This window comes from Saccopteryx bilineata, chromosome 4 (assembly GCF_036850765.1).
Source record: "Saccopteryx bilineata isolate mSacBil1 chromosome 4, mSacBil1_pri_phased_curated, whole genome shotgun sequence".
NCBI classification, from domain to species: Eukaryota; Metazoa; Chordata; class Mammalia; order Chiroptera; family Emballonuridae; genus Saccopteryx; species Saccopteryx bilineata.
The window spans coordinates 127199277-127219306 of NC_089493.1; the positions used below are offsets into that span (position 1 = coordinate 127199277).

General features: G+C 39.2%; 1 protein-coding gene across 5 annotated transcripts in view; it reads right to left on the reverse strand.

Annotated features, from left to right (window-relative positions):
• The window catches only part of MYO9A (myosin IXA), a 290547-nt gene that overhangs the window by 20742 nt on the left and 249775 nt on the right, over positions 1-20030 (reverse strand). For all 5 annotated transcript variants that reach the window (XM_066277973.1, XM_066277974.1, XM_066277975.1 and 2 more), the window contains 5 exons: positions 19890-19937; positions 9090-9201; positions 7803-7864; positions 2121-2313; positions 453-581 (listed from right to left, as the gene is read on the reverse strand). In XM_066277973.1, coding sequence (XP_066134070.1) covers positions 453-581; positions 2121-2313; positions 7803-7864; positions 9090-9201; positions 19890-19937 — 544 coding nt within the window. The remainder of the gene's footprint in view (positions 1-452; positions 582-2120; positions 2314-7802; positions 7865-9089; positions 9202-19889; positions 19938-20030) is intronic.

Below are 20030 nucleotides of genomic sequence, written 5' to 3' on the forward strand. Positions count from 1 at the left end.
TGTGTGGCTGGTAACTCAGTCACCACTACTCTCTCATTGCTGGAGTTCTATGTTCACTATGCAATCTCCTGAGTTTTCATCTATATCCCAGTAACCCTTGATTACAGCAAGGGAAAAAAGATGCCCTAGTTTTTTAGGCATCTGGTGGCTAACTAAGCCCCCATTAAAATTAATCAACTGCCATATAATTTATAAACCAGTCTTATGGGACTGTGAGAAGTCATGCCTCAGGGCCTAAATACTTGTAGGCCTTCCTTCATCATCTACACATCTGTAGCACTGAAATACTAAACTCCATAACCTGTCAGGCCTGGCACAAAACAGACAGAATTCTTGCCAAGATTTACAAGTGGACTAAACTACTAGAGGATCGCTAAATAATCTATGTAACAAAGACGGTATTCTTTTCCCAAGTAGAGGCCTTCCCTCAAACCTAGGAATCCAGTGCTTACCCATTGCTCGAAGAAATTCCTCATAGAGCTCAAAGGTCATGAGTGGGTTGGGCAAATCACGAAGCCATTGTTTGAATACACTTGCAATGACATGTATGTTATAGTCATCTAGGTTTACACTCTCAGCATCTATTCATAAACAAGAGTGATAAAAGACAAAACATGCAAAGAGATTCAAATAATTCACTTTAGAAACTACCATCACCAAAAGAAGGCTTCTTGTTCTTTTTTTTTGGCTTCCTGTTCTTAATGAGACTGACTTCTCTTCTACAGTCTAATTCAATGCTTTAGAACACTGCTGCTAATTGTAGTAAAGAAACAATTTTTGTTTTATTTTCCAAATTTGTTGTACACTGATCCATGTATAAAATAAAAGATCACATCTTCATGTCAAAGCACTGTTAAATTGCTTTAACAGTTTCTAATGCTCAATTTCTACACTTATCTTGCTATGGATTAGTCCCGAACCAAACTTTGAGTAACAATGCTTCCCATGACAAATGAAAAAAGGCCCAGGGAACGTTTTCTAAAAGTAAGGCTGATTTTAAGTCATTCTTGGAGATGAATGAGTAATAACTGAGCTTGGGCAATGTATCGGGAACACCTTTACTCTGTCTCACTTGTTTATATAGATGAGATTTATAGATGAGATGATCTGGGTAAGGGTGATCAGGAGGATAAAGGAAGACTGACTTTTCACTCAGGCAGTCTGACTAAAGGTACAAGAGACAAGGTGGCAATTGCCCTTAAACTGGAGCAGACCAAAGTCTCTGGAAGCAGAACCTCTGCCTGAGTTTTACCAGGCATTTTCTGTTATTATGTCCATACTGATTCATTGCTCATTGATTTGTTCATTAAAAAAAAAAAAATAAGAAAGAAAGAAAATAGTATGTGGGTAGGTTCTTGGCTATGTAAAGACAGGCTTTGTTCATAAAGAGACTCAAAAAGACCTACTCCTTCTCAATATTGGTAAAGAGCAGAAGTTGAGAATGAAACCAAATTCAAACCCCTGTACACATTCCAAGGTTGTGGCTAGAGCTGTACAGAGATACACACTCAACCCACTACCACTCAGTAACTATGTCATCATGGAGGGAGGCAGGAAGAGGTACTGGAAACAGCACTTAGAATCAGAATAATAGAGACTAACAGGCAACAGTTTAGATAATGAACTCAGAAGATCTAGGATTAAATTCTAGCTTGGTCACTTACTGGTGAGTCTTTGGGCAGGATCCTCTGTAAACCTCTGTTTCTTTATCTGTAAACAGGGCTAACAATCCCTAATTCATAGGGTTGTGAAGACTGTTATAAAAACATCAGTGCCCTGCATTATCAACAACACATTCATTAATTTCTCTGAGCCTAAAATTTTCTTTGCAATTAGATATCAAGATCTTAACAGATTGTTAAAAAGATAAAGAGGTTTGTCTGAATTACCTAATAACTTTGCCTTGCATAAATGACATACTCAGTATATGTTTGCTGAATTGACCATATAAAATAGGAAAGACTCCTTTGAAACCCACAAAATGATTAACAAGCACCACAGAAAAGATTATGTTCTTCTGGCTACAAGAAAAGGATCAATATGTAATGAAAATTAAGAGTACAAAATGACCTTTAATTTAAGTGAAAGTATTTGGCCTTGATCTGGAGGCACCATCTTACCTGTGTCTAGACCTTGTCGAAGCTCCTTGATTTTGTTAGTTGACCCAGACTTCCGGTAAATGCCTTCCGTGTATAGTCCATGCATTTCAATGTAGTTTATCAGCTTTTCTACCACTAAAGGAACAGTTCGGTCTTCACTAGTCAAACGGGACAGTTCAACCCCAAATTGTCGAGATGATAGCTCTGGATCATACTAAATAGAAGATAATTTTTGTTTCCAAATATGTTCAAACATCTTTAAACACGTTTAACCAGTTCTTTAGGAGGCACTACTTGTTATTTCCCTGAAGGTTTATGAGCACAGTTATGAGAGTTAGGGAGAGAGGGAATCATGGTTAAAGCTGACAGTATAAGTGAGATGTCAGTTTCCATCCTCTTCCACTAGGAAAACCCCCAGAAGTAATGGGGTGAAGAAGAAAGGTAGTGGCAGCAGGCTACTGTTCTCTTCCTGTGAAAAATCTCTTCATATAAAGGTGAGATGTGGCCAAGAGAAAAGGGACTTAAATGTATGCCAAACATTTAATACGCACCATTAAAAAATTTACCAATTTAATATGAATTAGAACTGTCAGTAGTTCCTGAAGCATAAGAATTCTTTGATGTTTACATAAACTTTAGAAAACTTCAACTACATGTTGATGTCACAGCTAAAGGCAGAGGCACACAGACATTGGTCTATGGTTAGTGTTCTAGCTCTTTTTTATTTAGTTCAATAGTGTATTTGATATCATAACTTACTAACTATAGTTTATGAGACTGCAAAAGAATGGCTTATCCTTAAGATTATTTAAATTCTCAGAAAAGCTAGTGACCTTGGGCTCAAGCCAGTGACCTTGGGCTTCAAGCCAGCGACCTTTGGGCTCAAACCAGTGACCTTGGGATCATGTCTATGATCCCATGCTCAAACCAGTAACCCTGCACTCAAGTTGGTGAGCCCGCAGCTCAAGCCAGCAACCTCTTGGTTTGAACCTGTGTCCTCAGGCCAATGCTCTATCCACTGCATCACTGCTTGATCAGGCTGTATTGTTTTCTTAAGACTCTTTTTTGTTTATTTAAGCTCTGATCTTTATTATTTCATTCCTTTCTATTCAGTTTGAGTTTTGTTTGTTCTTTTTCTAGTGTCTTTTAAGTGTAAGTTAGATTTACTTGAGATTTTCTTTGTTTCCTGAGGTAGGCTTGTGTGGCTATGAATTTCTCACTTAGAAATGCTTCCTTAGGACCCAAGTGGTTAAGATTGGTCCTAAGAAGTAGCTGCTTGATCATGCATGTATTGTGGAACCCACAAATGAGATATTACCCATCACCCCCACCTTGGAACAGAAAGGTGGGAAACCACTGGTGCCTGCCATGCCCCAGTCAGCACGAACAGCTACCCTAGCTATTATTTCCCTATGTGTAAAATCATATACTTCTTAGCATTTTCTGATTTACTTATTTCACTTAGTATAATGTTCTCAGGGCCCATCGATGATGTTGTGAATGACAATAGGTCATCATTTCTTATGTCTGATTAGTATTCCACTGTATTCATGAACATTCATTTGCTGTTCTTTAGGTGGTTACTTAAAAAACTTCAACAAATATCTGTAACATTTAAGCCTAATATATATTATTTTCAGGACTTCTACCACTTTTCAGGTAACCCAGGAACCTTTGAATAATTTAAGTCCTTTTGTGTAGTTTTCATGCACTTTAATTCTCTATATTTTAAGCCCACAAGACATTATTGTTTTTAGCAATATTCATTTATATTTACACATTATTTATTCTTTCCATTGGTCTTCATTCCTGCCTGTATTTCTGTTTCCAGACAAGGTAATTTTCCTTCTACCTTGTAAACCTCCTTTAATATTTCTTTTAGTGCAAGTCTGCTGGTGACAAATGCTGAGTTTCTGTTTGTCTGGAAATATCTTCGCACCATGTCCACTTTTGAAGACTACTGTTACTGGATACAGAATTCTGGGTTAGCTTTATTTTCTTCTGACGCTTAAAATGTGCCAAATCACTGTCTTTGACCTCCATTATTTTAATTGCAAAGTCAGTTGTCAGTCTTTTCATTGCTCAGTTAGGTAACACTGATTTTTCTCCCCTCTGATTACTTTTAAGAAATTTTCTTTTTCCCCTGCCGGTTGGCTCAGTGGTAGAGCGTCGGCCTGGCGTGTAGAAGTCCCGGGTTCGATTCCTGGCCAGGGCACACAGGAGAAGTGCCCATTTGCTTCTCCACCCTTCCCCCTCTCCTTCCTCTCTGTCTCTCTCTTCCCTTCCCGCAGCGAGGCTCCATTGGAGCATAGATGGCTCCTTGGCCTCTGCTAGAGTGGCTCTGGTCACAACAGAGCGATGCCCCGGAGGGGCAGAGCATCGCCCTGTGGTGGGCAGAGCGTCGCCCCCTGGTGGGCGTGCCGGGTGGCTCCTGGTCGGGCGCATGCGGGAGTCTGTCTGTCTCTCCCCGTTTCCAGCTTCAGAAAAAGAAAAAAATAAAAAATAAAGAAATTTTCTTTTTCTTTCATTTGGAGCACTGTTGTATCTGGTATGGTTTTCTTTGTCTTTATCCCACTGTAGGTTAAAACTGGTTCATGAACCTGTGACTTGATGTGTTGGACCATTATACCTTTCTTCCCAAACACCAGTCACATACATTTAAAAACCTTTCATCCTTTCCAATGTCTTTTATGTTTATTTCTATATTTACCTATTCGTTTTCCTCTCCATGCTTGGATAACTCTAGTAACCTATCCGTTCACCACTCTTTTCTTCTCCTATGGCCAATATGCTTTTAAATCTATTTTTTGAGTCTTATAATTTCAGTTGCATTTTTTATTTTTAGACTTTCCAGGTGAATAAATAAATAATAAATATTATTTTTTCCATTTTGTGATAGAAAAAATTTTTTGTATCTTTTTACCTATTATTTGAACATGCTAATCAAAAAAGTTTTAAAGTGCATGTCTGATAATTCAGTAACTGGGTCATCTATGAGTTGATTGCTATTGTCTATTTGGTATGTTTAGTCTCATTTCTTAATGTCTGATATTATATATGAACAAATTGCAAAGGCTCTGGATGAAGTTTTCTCTCTTTGAGAGGATTCATCTTTTCTTTGGTGGATGCTAGCACAAAGAATAAATCATCTTAATCCAATCAAAGTTTACCTCCCTTTTCCTAGGCTCTTCAGAGATGCCATTGAGAGAGTATTAACTAGGGTCCCTCTTTGTAGGTAGATCATACAACTGCAGAATTTCTCTCCTGAGCACTGTGAGACTGCAAAATACTCTAATCTGCTCTTCTGCTTAGCTCCTTAGCTTTTTGTCCTATGCAGCTCAAGGAATTAGAAAAATGCCTTAAGGGGAAACCTCTGATTTTCAGGTTCATTTTTCTATGTCTGAATCATAGTCCCAACCCTAGACTTCAAATTTTGTCTCTACAGTCCTGTAAGATTTTTAAAAACTTTGCTGACTTCTTCCTCTTTTTCCAAGTGAGAGGAGGAAGACAGACAGACTCCTACATGCACCCAACTGGGATCCACCCAGCAACCCCCATCTGGGGCCATACTTGTAACAGAGCTACTTTTAGTACTGAGGCAGAGGCTCCACAGAGCCATCCTCAGGCCTGGGGCTGATGCACTTGAACTGTTATAAGGGACCCAACTAATTGTAACCCCTTTGCATTGTAAGCTACCCAGGACCAGCTTATACGTGTAATTTATAATGACACTAGACTCCTTAGCCTCAACATTTTACTATTTTTGTCCATTTTAGGGAAGTTATTGTGCAGGCTCAACAGTCTATAAAAATGCAGACGTTAGGGGGCCTGCGACTGTTAAGAAATTTGGACCCTACACCCCAAAATTGTTCTAAAGATAACCTTAGCTTAAGGAGCCTGTTTCAATTCTATAATCTTGCTTAGCTAGGTGCCTGTATCCTGCTTTTGCCCCCACCCCAAAATACGGGTTTTGCCTTTAAAAGTGAACCCTTGAGTTTGTTCACGGCTGCATGATTTGAGTCTGTAGTGAGCTCCGTGCAACCAGCCGGCTTTTAATAATAAAGTGCTCAAGATTTTCCTGTAACTCGTGTCTCTTTAGAACTCGCTGGTCACTTTACAACAGAACCAATTGAGTCATGGCTGCAGGCAGGGAAATGAGAGAGAAATAGAGAGAGAGAGAGAGGGAGGGAGAGAGAGGGAGAGAGAGGGAGAGGGAGAGAGGAAGAGGAAGAGAGAAGGGGAAGCGGGAAGGTTGGAGAAGTAGAAGGTCACTTCTCTTGTGTGCCCTGAGATCGAACCGGGACATCCACATGCCAGGCCCATGCTCTGTACCACTAAGCCAAGCAGGCAGGACCACTTTGCTGACTTCTCTGACTCTTAAATGTGGCCCTATGCCCAGAATCTTGGTTTTTTGTTCTATAACAAAATTTGACAACTTCCCATGAGGAGAAAAACACCTCACAGATATATAGTTACCAATCTACAATTCTCTTCTCTCTAGGATCTTGGCCCTTAAAAGTCCAGTTTGCTTGGGTAGCTCTCTGATGATTCACCACAGACTTTTTCAGTTGTTCTCAGCATGAGTATTAGTATGCCATAAGCTACTCTATCTTAGCTGGAAGTAAATGTCCCACCTACATGTATTTAAAGCCTTGAATCAAAATTCCCTTTGTACTTTGCCATAATTTCTCTACTAATTTGGAACAGACACAAAATTCTATACATAGGCTATAAACAACATGCATACACATTAATATTGTAGTTCAGGTGTGTATATAACATTGTTACGATTGTCTGTATGTGACTAATAAGTAAGAAAATGTGATTATTCATCAATAAAAACCTAAAATCTTTCAAAAACAGTTGCTTCCTTGAAACATAGATACTGAAGTATATGTTCACAGTATCTTTTAAATCTCTGTCTATGGTATCCAAGTAGAAATATATAAAAACATCAAATATGTAGTGAATTTTATGTTCATGTTAAAATCTTTAATTGCAACCTACCACTTTCAAGATAATTCCTAGGAAGATACGAGTGTTTAATAAAATAAGAAACCTTTAGCCTGACCAGGTGGTGGCGCAGTGGATAGAGCATCGGACTGGGATGCGGAAGACCCAGGTTCGAGACCCCAAGGTCGCCAGCTTGAGCGAGGCCTCATCTGGTTTGAGCAAAAGCTCACCAGCTTGAGCCCAAGGTTGCTGGCTCCAGCAAGGGGTTACTCGGTCTGCTGAAGGCCCGTGGTCAAGGCACGTATGAGAAGGCAGTCAATGAACAATTAGGGTGTTGCAATGCACAATGAAAAACTAATGATTGATGCTTCTCATCTCTCCGTTTCTGTCTGTCTGTCCCTGTCTATCCCTCTCTCTGACTCTCTGTCTCTGTAAAACAAACAAACAAAAAAAGAAACCTTTAAAAGTAGTGCTTTAATAAATTATTGGGCAATCAGTTTAGTAGCTTCCATGTAGTAAAGGTAAATATAGTTCTCAGAAAATCAATTCAGATATTAATATATATCTCCTTTTATGTGTATGCTGGATCATGACATCAAATGTATATTTCTTACTGTGATTTGAAAATCAAAGGTTTGAAACCTACTGCTCTATAAAACTATCCTAGAGGCCTTGATTTCTTTCCATGAGACACCAAATAACCCATCAGTTCTATTCATTATTATTCATAGATAATAACTTCTTTCTTACCTTTTTAGAACACTTGGCTGTGGTTTTCAGACAGCACTTCTTGTGGCAAGCATACTTGCATACTAAAAAGCAGGTTAAGAGAGAATTTTTAGAAGTCTGTATATCAATGACATGAACTTAAAAAGATTAAAAGTTTATTTTGTATATAATTTTTCTTTAAATCTGAGACTGCCAAAGTATCATATATATATATATATATATATATACACACACTCTACTCTGTACATTAGAAAGAAAAGCATTTAACATGTTCTTTGTAAATTCAATTTACTTTATTTAGCCCATTCTATTTAGAAATATAAAGTTGAAAAACATGCCTAATATTTCTAACCAATGTCTATAAAATTTTTTTATTCTTTCAAGACTGTTTACCCTTTCGGCGCCCCCGCCCCCATATTCCAGTAGAATACTTATCTATCTCTATGGTTTGAGTCACAGATTAGAGTTCATGTTCCCTTCATATGACTTTTATCCTTATTACCATAGTAGACTCAACCCTTCCTAATGTTTCAGTTTTAGCCCAGCAGTAAATAAACCCTCACAGAATTAATGACAGCACTCGAGTCTATCATGAAATGACAGAAATAGAAAAAGGTCTTCTGTAAGCCAGAACCAAGTTGACCTAAAAAAAGTCTCTATTCACACTCTAGAATTTATATATTCTGATGAAAGGGTTACAGTAAAGAAAAAAAGTACCTTTTGGGTTATAATCTAAGAATTCGTTAGTTAATCTATCCATCTACTCAACAAGTAGTTATTGAAACTTACCATGTGCCAGAACTGTTCTAGGCACTGGTGATACAGAAGAGATAGATAAGTTTCCCAACCTTATAGAGTATACATTCTAGTAGGACAAACTAACAAAACAAGAAAACAAATGAATACTTAATATAATCTTGAGTGGTGACAAATGCTATAAAGACTTTCAAAGCTGAGTAAGGGAACCGAGAGTACCAGGGAACCGGGTGGCATTTTAGGTAGGAAAGTAAAGAAAGAACTCTCTATGATGTAACATTTGAGTACAGACATGAATTAACTGAAACAGTATGTCCTACTAACATCTGGAAGAAGAGCATTTCAGATAGAGTGATCTCCAAGTACAGTGACTAAAGAATATAAAAATATTTGGTTTGGCTACTGAGAGTAGGTGAAAGACAGTAGTGAGAGATGAGGTTAAAAAATTAGGAAGTATGACTTTTTATTTTATGTTAAAGAAGACATAAGAAAACTTAGGGAAATAGAAGCATCAAGTAGTTTTAAAAATCCTCAAAGATCTCTTACACTTACATTTGCAAACAGAGGCTCGGTCCATTATCCATATCAGAGAAGAACAGTACTCGCAGTACGTAGGAATGCTATACTGAGTGGCCTTAAAGATGTGGCCATTGTGCTCTTCCACCTGAAAGAAAAACATGGCTATCTATGTTATAGCCAACAGCACATGTCACCCTAACATTGTCAGCCAATGAGAAACCCAGTGGAGTGGAGTGGAGTAAATCTTTTCAGCACTTAATGCAGTAAGAAAAGAAAGATCTTCTAAAAAATAAAGTTAAATTAAAATATGTGTTCACTGCTTTCAAAAACTAACAATTTTGTGGAGAAACAAGACCAACTTATACGAAAATTAGAAAGCAATGCATAAAACACATATGAGCTGTCTTATGTGAGTTCAATCAGCATGTTAAGGCAGTTCTCAAATTTGTATTTTTAACCTCAAACACCTTTACACTTTGAAAATTATTGATGACCACAAAGAACTTCTGTTTATATGAGCTATATCTGCTATATTTACTATATTAGAAATTGAAACTGAAAAAAATTGTACTATCCAATTCATTTAAAATTACGTGTTAACATAAATAACATTTTTATGAAAAACTGTGCCTTTAAAACAAACACAGCAATGTTAAGAGGAGTATTGTTTTAACTTTTTGTAGACCTCTTTAATGTCTGGCTTAATAAAAGACACCTGGATTCCCATATCCACTTTTTTAAAAATTGTTTTATTTATTCATTTTAGAGAAGAGAGAGATAGAGATAGAGATAGAGATAGAGAGAGAGAGAGAGAGAGAGAAGGGGGAAGCAGGAAGCATCGACTCCCACATGTGCCCTGACCAGGCAAGCCCAGGGTTTCGAACCGGGAACCTCAGCGTTCCAGGTCGACGCTTTATCCACTGCGCCACCACAGGTCAGGCCCATATCCACTTTTTCATTCAACCTGTTGGCAGGTGCGGTTTACTTTGAAAGATATGAAGAAAATCCAAGTTGATACAGATTTGAAATTGGAAAAAAAAAAGGATAATTTAATTATCTTTTCAGATGATGCTACATCAAAACTCTATAAATAACTTGAAGGTTAATTGAAATATGAAATCTAAAACGACATAAAAGAATTCTTCATGCTCTGTGATATTAAAATCCATTTTTCTGGGCTTCATTAAAATTTACAACTTTTATTTCAAGGTACCATTAAGAAAATAAAAAGACAAGTCACAGACTTGGAGAAAATATTTGCAAATCATGTATATGATTAAGGACTTCTATCTAGAATATATGAAGAACTGTTACAACTCAATAATAAAAAGATAACTCAATTTAAAAACAAGCAAAATACTGAACAGACAGTTCATTAAAGAAGTACAAATGGCCTACAGGCACACGAAAAGATGCTTGAAATCATCAGTCATCAGGAAAATGCAAATTAAAACCACAAGGAGGTACTGCTTCACACCCACCAGAATGGCTCTAAGTAAAAAAGACAGCATGACTGCTGGTGAGGATGTGGAAAGACCCCCAGAAACTGCAGTTGGGACTGTAAAATGACACTGTCACTTGGAAAACAGTTTGGAAATTTTTGAAAATCTACATCAGAGTTACCATATGACCCAGAAATCCTACTCTTAGGTAGTTTATACCCAAGAAAACTGAAAACATGTTCACACCTGTACATGAATATCCACAACAGCATTACTCATAACATCCCAAAGGTGGAAACAACCCAAATACCCATCAAATGATAAAAATATAAATAAGATATATATCCCTACAATAGAATAGCACTAAAAACACCTAACTACTGAATGAATCTCAGAAACATTATGTTAAAAAGCCAAATGCAAAAAAGACCACACACTGTATGATTGCATTTATATGAAATATTCAGAAAATGCTAATATAAAAAAAAAAGTAAATTAGCAATTACCTGAAACTGGAAATGGTAAAGGGCAAGGCCTGCAAACTGGCATAAAAAATCCTCTTGGGGTAATGTAAATGTTCTAAAATTAGATAGAATCACTAAACTGGGCCCTGGCCGGTTGGCTCAGTGGTAGAGCATCGGCCTGGTGTGCAGGAGTCCTGAGTTCAATTCCCAGTCAGGGCACACAGTAGAGGCGCCCATCTGCTTCTCAACCCCTTCCCCTCTCCTTCCTCTGTCTTTCTCTTCCCCTCCCGCAGCCAAGACTCCACTGGAGTAACGTTGGCCCAAGCGCTAAGGATGGCTCTGTGGCCTCTGCCTCAGGTGCTAGAATGGCTCTGGTTGCAACAGAGCGACACCCCAGATGGGCAGAGCATCGCCACCTGGTGGGCGTGCCGGGTGGATCCCAGTCGGGCGCATGCGGGAGTCTGTCTGACTGCCTCCCCGTTTCCAACTTCAGAAAAAAAAAAGAAGAAAGAATCACTAAACTGTGCACTTAAAAGAGATAAATTACACTGTAATTAAATTTACCTCAATAATTTTCTTTTTAAAAACTGTTTAGTCTATCTTGCACTTTAAATGGATATTTTACTTATACATGATTTTATAGTATTTTGCATTGGTAATTTGGAGAATACTAGTTCAGAGAGTATACACTGTGTAGCCCTTCCACGTAGACACATTATACACCATCAAAAAGTCATGTTCCTTTATATCATTAACAATCTCATCAGAAATCTCATCTTTAATGGAAAGTTCTCATACTCATAGCAGCAAATATTTCCACAATCCTATTTTTTGCTTGAGATCTCAAACTTTACTGATAATACTGTCAGAAGTTTTCTTTGAAGTGATAGAGTCACTGTACATTTTTAGAAAAAATGTCTGCCAATTACCAAAGTCTAAATAAGTACTGCTTGTTAATAAAGTAAAAGTGATTGCTATTTGTTGGGCAGATAAAATATATTATGCTCACTTTGTTAAAGATGGCGCTGCCCACGTGAAGGCCGTTGCCCAGGTGATATTAATGTGTGTCTCTGTGGGCTGTGGGCAGGCAGAATCCTTGTAGCATGGGGCTTGTTTTTAGGATTAAGCCTTTCCCACCCTTTTTAATATGGGGTGGTACAATCCTATCATGCCTCAGAAAGTGACTTTGTATTAGAGACTTGCCTATTTTGTATATTGGATTAAAGGTCTGGATTTCTACACTATAAAATGGGGGCAGAACGGGATCTTGTTCTCTTGGTCCCTGAGATTATCATTAGAGGAGAGAGCAGAGAGGAGAGCAGAGAAAGATAGAGGAGGCCAGGAGAAGGAGCCAAGATGGCGGAGTGTTGAGTGAGAAGCCAGTTAGTGCAGAGTTTGTGCAGGGAGAAGGAAGGAGATGGGGAACAGAGGTGACTAAGTCTGGTGAGCTAGAAACCTTTGATTCTAGGAAAGTTGGATAAGTCAGTAGCTTTGTGAGCACTGAATGTAAGTGGGTTTTGGAGCCCAGTGTGTGTTTTTACTTGCCCGCCGGGTGCAAACTAGGATTAAAGATGATGGCTCATCAGTTTTTGGCTCCGTTGTTTCTTTACTGACTGTCCGAATCCAATGTGAACCTGCATGGGCCAGGTGGCTGTGATAGTGGCCATGGCCACTGGCTTTACACTATTAAAAAAAAGTGGCTAGAGACACATATGACACAAAAGTTGTACTCAAGCCTGACTGGTGGTCGTGCAGTGGAGAGAGCATCAACCTGGGATGTTGAGGTCCCATGTTTGAAACCCCAAGGTCGCCAGCTTAAGCATGGGCTCATCCGGCTTGAGTGTGGGGTCATAGGTTTGAACTTGGGATAATCACTATGATTCCAAGGTCACTAGCTTGAGCCCAAAGATCGCTGGCTTGAGCCAGGGGTCAGTGGCTCACCTAAAGTCTCCAGGTCAAAGCACATATGAGAAAGCAATCGGTGAACAACTAAAGTGCTGCAACTAGAAACTGATGCTTCTCATCTCTCTCTCTTCCTGTCTCTGTCTTTGCCTCTCTCTCTCTTGCTAAAAAAATAAAGTTGTACTCAAATGTTCCTAGTAGTATTACTCATACTAGCTAAAAAGTAGAAAAACACGGCCCAGACTGGTTAGCTTAGTCAGTTAAGAGCGTCATCCCAAAACAATAAGGTTGGGGGTTTGATCCCTGGTCAGGGCACACATGGGAAGTAATCAAAAAATGCACGACTAAGTGGAACAACAAATGCTTCCCTTCCCCCGCCCCTCTCTCTGCCTTCCTCTCTCTGTCTCTCTGAAAATCAACAAAAAAAGTAAGTCCTGGCCCTGGCCGTTTGGCTCAGTGGTAGAGCGTCGGCCTGGCGTGCAGAAGTCCCGGGTTCGATTCCTGGCCAGGGCACACAGGAGAAGTGCCCATGTGCTTCTCTACCCCTCCCCCTCTCCTTCCTCTCTGTCTCTCTCTTCCCCTCCCGCAGCCGAGGCTCCATTGGAGCAAAGATGGCCCGGGCACTGGGGATGGCTCCTTGGCCTCTGCCCCAGGTGCTAGAGTGGCTCTGGTCGCAACAGAGCGACGCCCCGGAGGGGCAGAGCATCGCCCCCTGGTGGGCGTGCCGGGTGGATCCCAGTCCAGCGCATGCAGGAGTCTGTCTGACTGTCTCTCCCCGTTTCCAGCTTCAGAAAAATACAAAAAATACAAAAAAAAAAAAAAAAAAAAAAGTAAGTCCTAGCCAGATAGCTCGGTTGGTTGGAGCATTATTTCAGAGTGCAGAGGATGCCAGTTCAATTCCCCAGTCAGGGCACATACAGGAGTAGCTCAATGTTGCTGTCTCTCTCTCTCAAAAAAAAAAAAGTGGGAAAACACAGAAGTCCATAAACTAGATGAATAAATAAATAAAATGTAGTATAATCTATACAATGGACTATAACATGGCTATAAAAAGGAATAAAGCACCACACATGCTACAACATGCATGAATCTTTTTTTTTACATTTTTTTATTTATTCATTTTTAGAGAGGAGAGGGAGAGACAGAGAGGGGGGGGGAGGGACGGGGGGGGGGAGGAGCTGGAAGCATCAACTCCCATTTGTGCCTTGACCAGGCAAGCCCAGGGTTTCGAACCAGCGACCTCAGAATTTCCAGGTCGACGCTTTATCCACTGCGCCACCACAGGTCAGGCTCCAACATGCATGAATCTTGAAAACATTATGCTAAGTGAAAAAAGATGGATACAAAAGGCCAAAAGTATGTTTTATTTCGTTTTTAATCACTATGAAATGTCCATAATAGGCAAATCCACAGAGAAAGAAAGTAGATTACTGGTTGTCAGGGGTGCGTGAAGATAGAACAGGGAGTGACCAATGTAGTAAATACAGTCATGTGCTGCTCACAACAGGGATATCGTTCTGAGAAATGCGTCGTCAGGTGATTTTGTTGTTGTGCAAACATCATAAAATATACTTATGCAAACCTAAATGGAATAGCCTATTTACAGTGGTTTTCAACGACTGGTCCACCAGAAATTTTGTGTCAGTATGCGAAATAGTTAACCTCCCTGATGTTGTATGAAGATTATAGACCCAATGGTCTTAGTCAAATACACTTAAGCTCAGGGTGATTTCTGCTTTAGTGGTCTCCAAAATAATTCTCCTATTTTCACTGGTCCCCAAGTATAAATTGAAAACCACTGGTATAGGATACAAATTTACACAGCATGATACTATGTTGAATACTGTAGGCAATTATTAACACAACGTTAAATATTTATATATGTATGTAAACCCAGAAAAGGTATAGTAATAATATAAGAGGTAAAAAAAATTGTACACCCCTATAGGGCACATATGATGAGTGGAGCCTGCAGGACTGGAAGTGGCTCTGGGTGAGTCAGTGAGAGAGCGCTAAGTGAATGTGATGGCCTACAACACTACTGTACAATATTGTAGACTTGGTATACACCATACACTTAAGCTACATCAGATTTACAGAATAACCTCAAATTAAATCAAGCACAAGAGAAAATGGTACAATCAAGAGATACAGTAGCCTGACCAGGCAGTGCCACAGTGGATAAAGTGTCGGACTGGGATGCAGAGGACCCAGGTTTGAAACCCCAAAGTTGCCAGCCTGAGCGCAGGCTCATCTGGCTTGAGCGCGAGCTTACCAGCTTGAGCGTGGGGACGCTGACTTGAGTGTGGGAACATAGATATGACCCTATAGTCGCTGGCTTGAGCCCAAAGGTCCCTGACTTGAGCAAGGGGTCACTTGCTCTGCTGTAGTCCCCTAGTCAAGGCACATATGAGAAAGCAATCAATGAACAACTAAGGTGCCACAATGAAGAACTGATGCTTCTCATTTCGCTTCCTTCCTGTCTGTCTGTCCCTATCTCTATCTCTCTCTGTCACACACACACAAAAAAGAGACACAGTAAACATGAGGTGCCTGAGGCACTGCAGACTGTTTCACAGCAAAGTTTTCTGTATGAGTAGAGAGTGTATACTCTAAAAACAATAAATAACATAGTATAGTAAATAATAAATCAGTAACACAGTCGCTTACTATCAAGTATTGTATACACTGTACACAACTATATGAACTGCATTTTTATATGACTGGCAGTGCGGTAACATCATTTCTTATTAACAAGTATTGTATACACTGTACACAACTGTATGTGCTGCACTTATATATTACTGGCAATGTGGTAGGGTTGTTTGCACCAGCATCACCACACACAGGAGGAAAGGGTTATACTCTGACATTATAAAAGCTCTTTGACCTCACTAGGCAATCAAAAATTTTCAGCTCCGGGCCTGACCTGTGGTGGCGCAGTGGATAAAGTGTTGACCTGGAAATGCTGAGGTTGTCGGTTCGAAACCCTGGGCTTGCCTGGTCAAGGCACATATGGGAGTTGATGCTTCCAGCTCCTCCCCCCTTCTCTCTCTCTGTTTCTCTCTTTCCCTCTCTCTCTCTCCTCTCTAAAAATGAATAAATAAAAAATTTAAAAAAAATTTTTTTCAGCTCCATTATAATCTTGAGACCACCATCACACATGCAGTCCGTAACTGAATGAAATGTCTTTATGCAGTGCTTGTTTATTTACTAAACCACATTAAATTATATACTAATTTAAATGGTTAAAATGGTGAATTTTATTATATAGATCTTGCCACAATTTTTTAAAAGGCTAGATCAGTTTACAATTCAATTTACAAGTGATTTTTCTTTTAAGACAACCACCATTAGCAGCTATTGCACACTTTCCATCCCCAATTGGAGTAACTGACTTGATCTGTGCTAAGTTGTCAGCTGTTTTATCCATAATTGCTTTTGTGTCAACTCAGTGAAGAAAAATGTTACTATTATTATTTTGAAAATAGTTTTGATCTTCCAAATTTCTGAAAGTCCCAGAAACCCCTGAAGACCACACTTTGAGAACCACCAGATTAAATAGTTTATATAAGCATAGAAAAAGTATAGAAGGATTTACACATTATTAACTATAGTGATTCTCTCTGGTGAGATAAAATGCCCAGAAACAGATGTAACATGAAATAACAAAAATCTATATATAAAAAACTTTAAAACCCTTCAAGAGGACACAAAAATAGACTTGAAAAGATGAAGAGATTCAAAATTATAAAAGTGTCAGTTCTATATGAACTTTTAAGAGAAGCTAAGGGAAAGTAGTAATAGTTTTGCCTCATAAAACTAGATAGGTAAATTCAAAGTTGATATGGAAAAATAAGTAAAAATAGCCAAAAAAGTGCTAAATAAAAAAGTAATTAGGGAATACCTGGCCCTGCAATTATTACACATAACAGAAGTTTAATAATTAAAGTCATGTGGAATTAACTCATGAATATTCAGATCAACTAATGAAACAGGATAAAAAAGATCCAAGCATAAAGGGAAATTTAGAATATAAAAAGGGTGACATCATCTCAAATGATGGGTAAAAATGAGCTTTTAAATAAATGATGCTAAGTTTGGTAAGATGTAAAATTAGATTGGTATTTCATACTATATGCTATGACAAACTCCATAAAGATCAGAATTTAAGTGTAAAAACAAAAATGTGCCTATTCGCCCATCTGCTTCTCCACCCCTCCCCCTTTCCTTCCTCTCTGTCTCTCTCTTCCTCTCCCGCAGCTGAGGCTCCATTGGAGCAAAGGATAGTCCAGGCGCTGGGGATGGCTCCATGGCCTCTGCCCCAGGCGCTAGAGTGGCTCTGGTCGCAACAGAGCGATGCCCAGGATGGGCAGAGCGTCGCCCCCTGGTGGGCGTGCCTGGTGGATCCCGGTCGGGCGCATGCGGGAGTCTAACTGCCCCCCCGTTTCCAGCTTCAGAAAAAATACAAAAAAAAAAAAAATGTGCCTATTAAAGTCTTAAATTGAGAAATTCTTTTAACCTTTATGCCGTAGACCAGCGCAGCTAGTAATTGTCCAGGTCCTGAGTGAGAATGGTAAAGAATGAAGAAATAGACTCAAAGAGAAAATGATGGAATCGGGAGGTCTCTGCACAGCCCATAGCTTGCAAGAGTAAAGCCCTTTATTATATAGTACAGAGCCATATGCAAATAAGGAAGTCTCTGATATAAAGTCACACATCTGAGGCATAAACAAGAATCTTGATAAGAGTGCACCTCCTCCCACTAAGAAATAGTCAAGGGTGTGGGGAGAATCTTAGTCTTAAAAGGGTGTGGGGAAGGGCTGAGTCAAACTAAGCCCTACCAGGGGTCGTCAAACTTTTTATACAATAAAAACCTCCCACTTTTGCAGTGCTGGTAGACCTGGTCCCTACCACCCACTAGTGGGCGTTCCAGCTTTCATGATGGGCCAATCGCAGCACTGTCTGGTTGCACGGTAGGGACCAGGTTGACCAGCACTGCAAAAGTGGGCGGTTTTTATAAAAAGTTTGACGACCCCTGCTAAGCTATATAAGGACTTCATCAGTTTACAGCAGTGGTTCTCAAATTGTGTGCCAGGGTGCACTGGTGCGCCCTAGAAGATTTCCAGGTACGCCCTATGGTATTACAGAGAAATATGTGCCTGTTGGGGACCAAAAAACCAACAGGGATTTTGGAGTTTAGATTTTGGGGGGACAGAGATGTGGGAATTGGCTGTAAGCTGACAGTCTGCCCAACCCCCCACCTCACTTGCCTGATTAGGTTGCAAAAGGCTGTTAAGCTGTGGTGCTAGATTGTTTACACTAACTCCCATGTTCCCCAGAAAGACTGGAGGCAAGTTTCTTCTATCCTTTGTTTGGTGTAAAGTTAAGATGGTATGTATGGTGGGGGTTTTCTGCACTTAACACAATTAAGAGTAAAAAGAGAGGAATTCTTCAATGTATTGATGAGGAAATGAGAGTTTTCCTTTCAAATATATGCCCAAACATTGAAGAAATAGCTAGGACACATCAGGCTCATGTTTCTCATAAACACAAGAACGAAAACACTTAACACATTTGCATCGGGACCTGCTGATATTACTAAATCTTACTAAGGATGTCTCTCTCTCTATATATATATAAAAAGATAACTTCTTTGTCGTTTTATTTTTTAACCCCTCTTTTTTTACGAATTCTAAAAAGCATAACTCAAAAAATGTAACATAAAAATGTTTTTTAATGTCAGAATAAATTTAATTTGTGTCGTATTTATTTAGTTTAATTACCATAAAAGCACGCTTGGACTTTATATATTTTTTCTTTAATATTTGACTTGATTATTATAACATTTCTCAGAAATTTGTATTTAGTGCACCTATAATTATTTGTAGGATTTTAAATGCACCCCAACTTCAAAAGTTTGAGAACCACTGGCTTATAGCCTGTCTCCCACACCTTTAGTTGGGAGAAAGTTAAACTGAGACTGAAAATTCAGAGTTGATGAAAGAAAAGATTGGTAAGTCTTAATTTCATAAAAATAAAAATTTTCCATACAGCAAATAACAGCTAAAGGCAGGTCAAAAGACAACTGACAAAATGGGAAAACCTATTTGTAACTTACATCACAGACAAAAGGTAATCTACCTTATATGAAATTCCTAGAAATTGAGAAAGACCAAAATCTCAATAGAAAAATGGTCAATGAACAGAAACATGCAGGCTGTGGGGAAAATGCAAATAATACTTAGGTATAAAAAGAGATCAACTCAATGATAATAAGAGAAAAGCAAATTAAAACTACAGGGAGATACTGTTGGGCAAACAGCTGTAAGGCTTGTTCTCTTGTACTCTGATCAGTGCATGAGCACGTGGCAGCGCCACATGTGTATAGTTCATGTAAAGCTATGGGTGCCGGCCCTCAGGGCAGAGGGTGGATTGCTGACTGCCTGCCCACCACTGTGAGGGGCTGTTTTGCTATTTGTTTGCCTGAGAAGTTTTCCCCTGCCCGATTGCTCATCCTCCATTGTGAGACTATTAAATGGGAATGGCCCAATGCTTTCAGGACAGTTTCTTTACCATCTGCCCAAATCCAATGTGAACCTACCTGGTCTCAGCCACTGGCATCCCCCTCCACCACTCACTTACACACACTTACACACACACACAACACACACACACACAGCGCTATCGACCACTTCTAACAGCAGAAGACTAGAAACAACCCAGTGGCCCAGCCAGGAATATCAGACAGCTGTAAAACAGATTTCTATACACTGTAACACATTACCAGTTTATCACAGTTTTGTAGGTGAGAAGTCAGCCATTTTAGAAAGCAACCACTGACAAGTCAAATTGCAACAGACAAAGCTACATTTGCCATTCCAAATTTTTTAAAGCTAAAAATGATTCCACTCTAGGTAGCAGAGAAGCTTATTTCTTAAATACATCCACATAAATACTGTAATGACATACTTCAGACTGCTGGTCTAAAATCCTTTTTTATAACATAAAAGATTATGACTTACTAAATCAGTTTCTTTTTTCCTTCTTTTCTTTCTTTCTGTTTTTGGCACCTGGTAGGGAATAAATACAAAAATTGTGATATAACAAAGACCAACATGCTCTCTTACTTCTTTGCAAATGCTGAGATTGTTGGCCAAAATCTA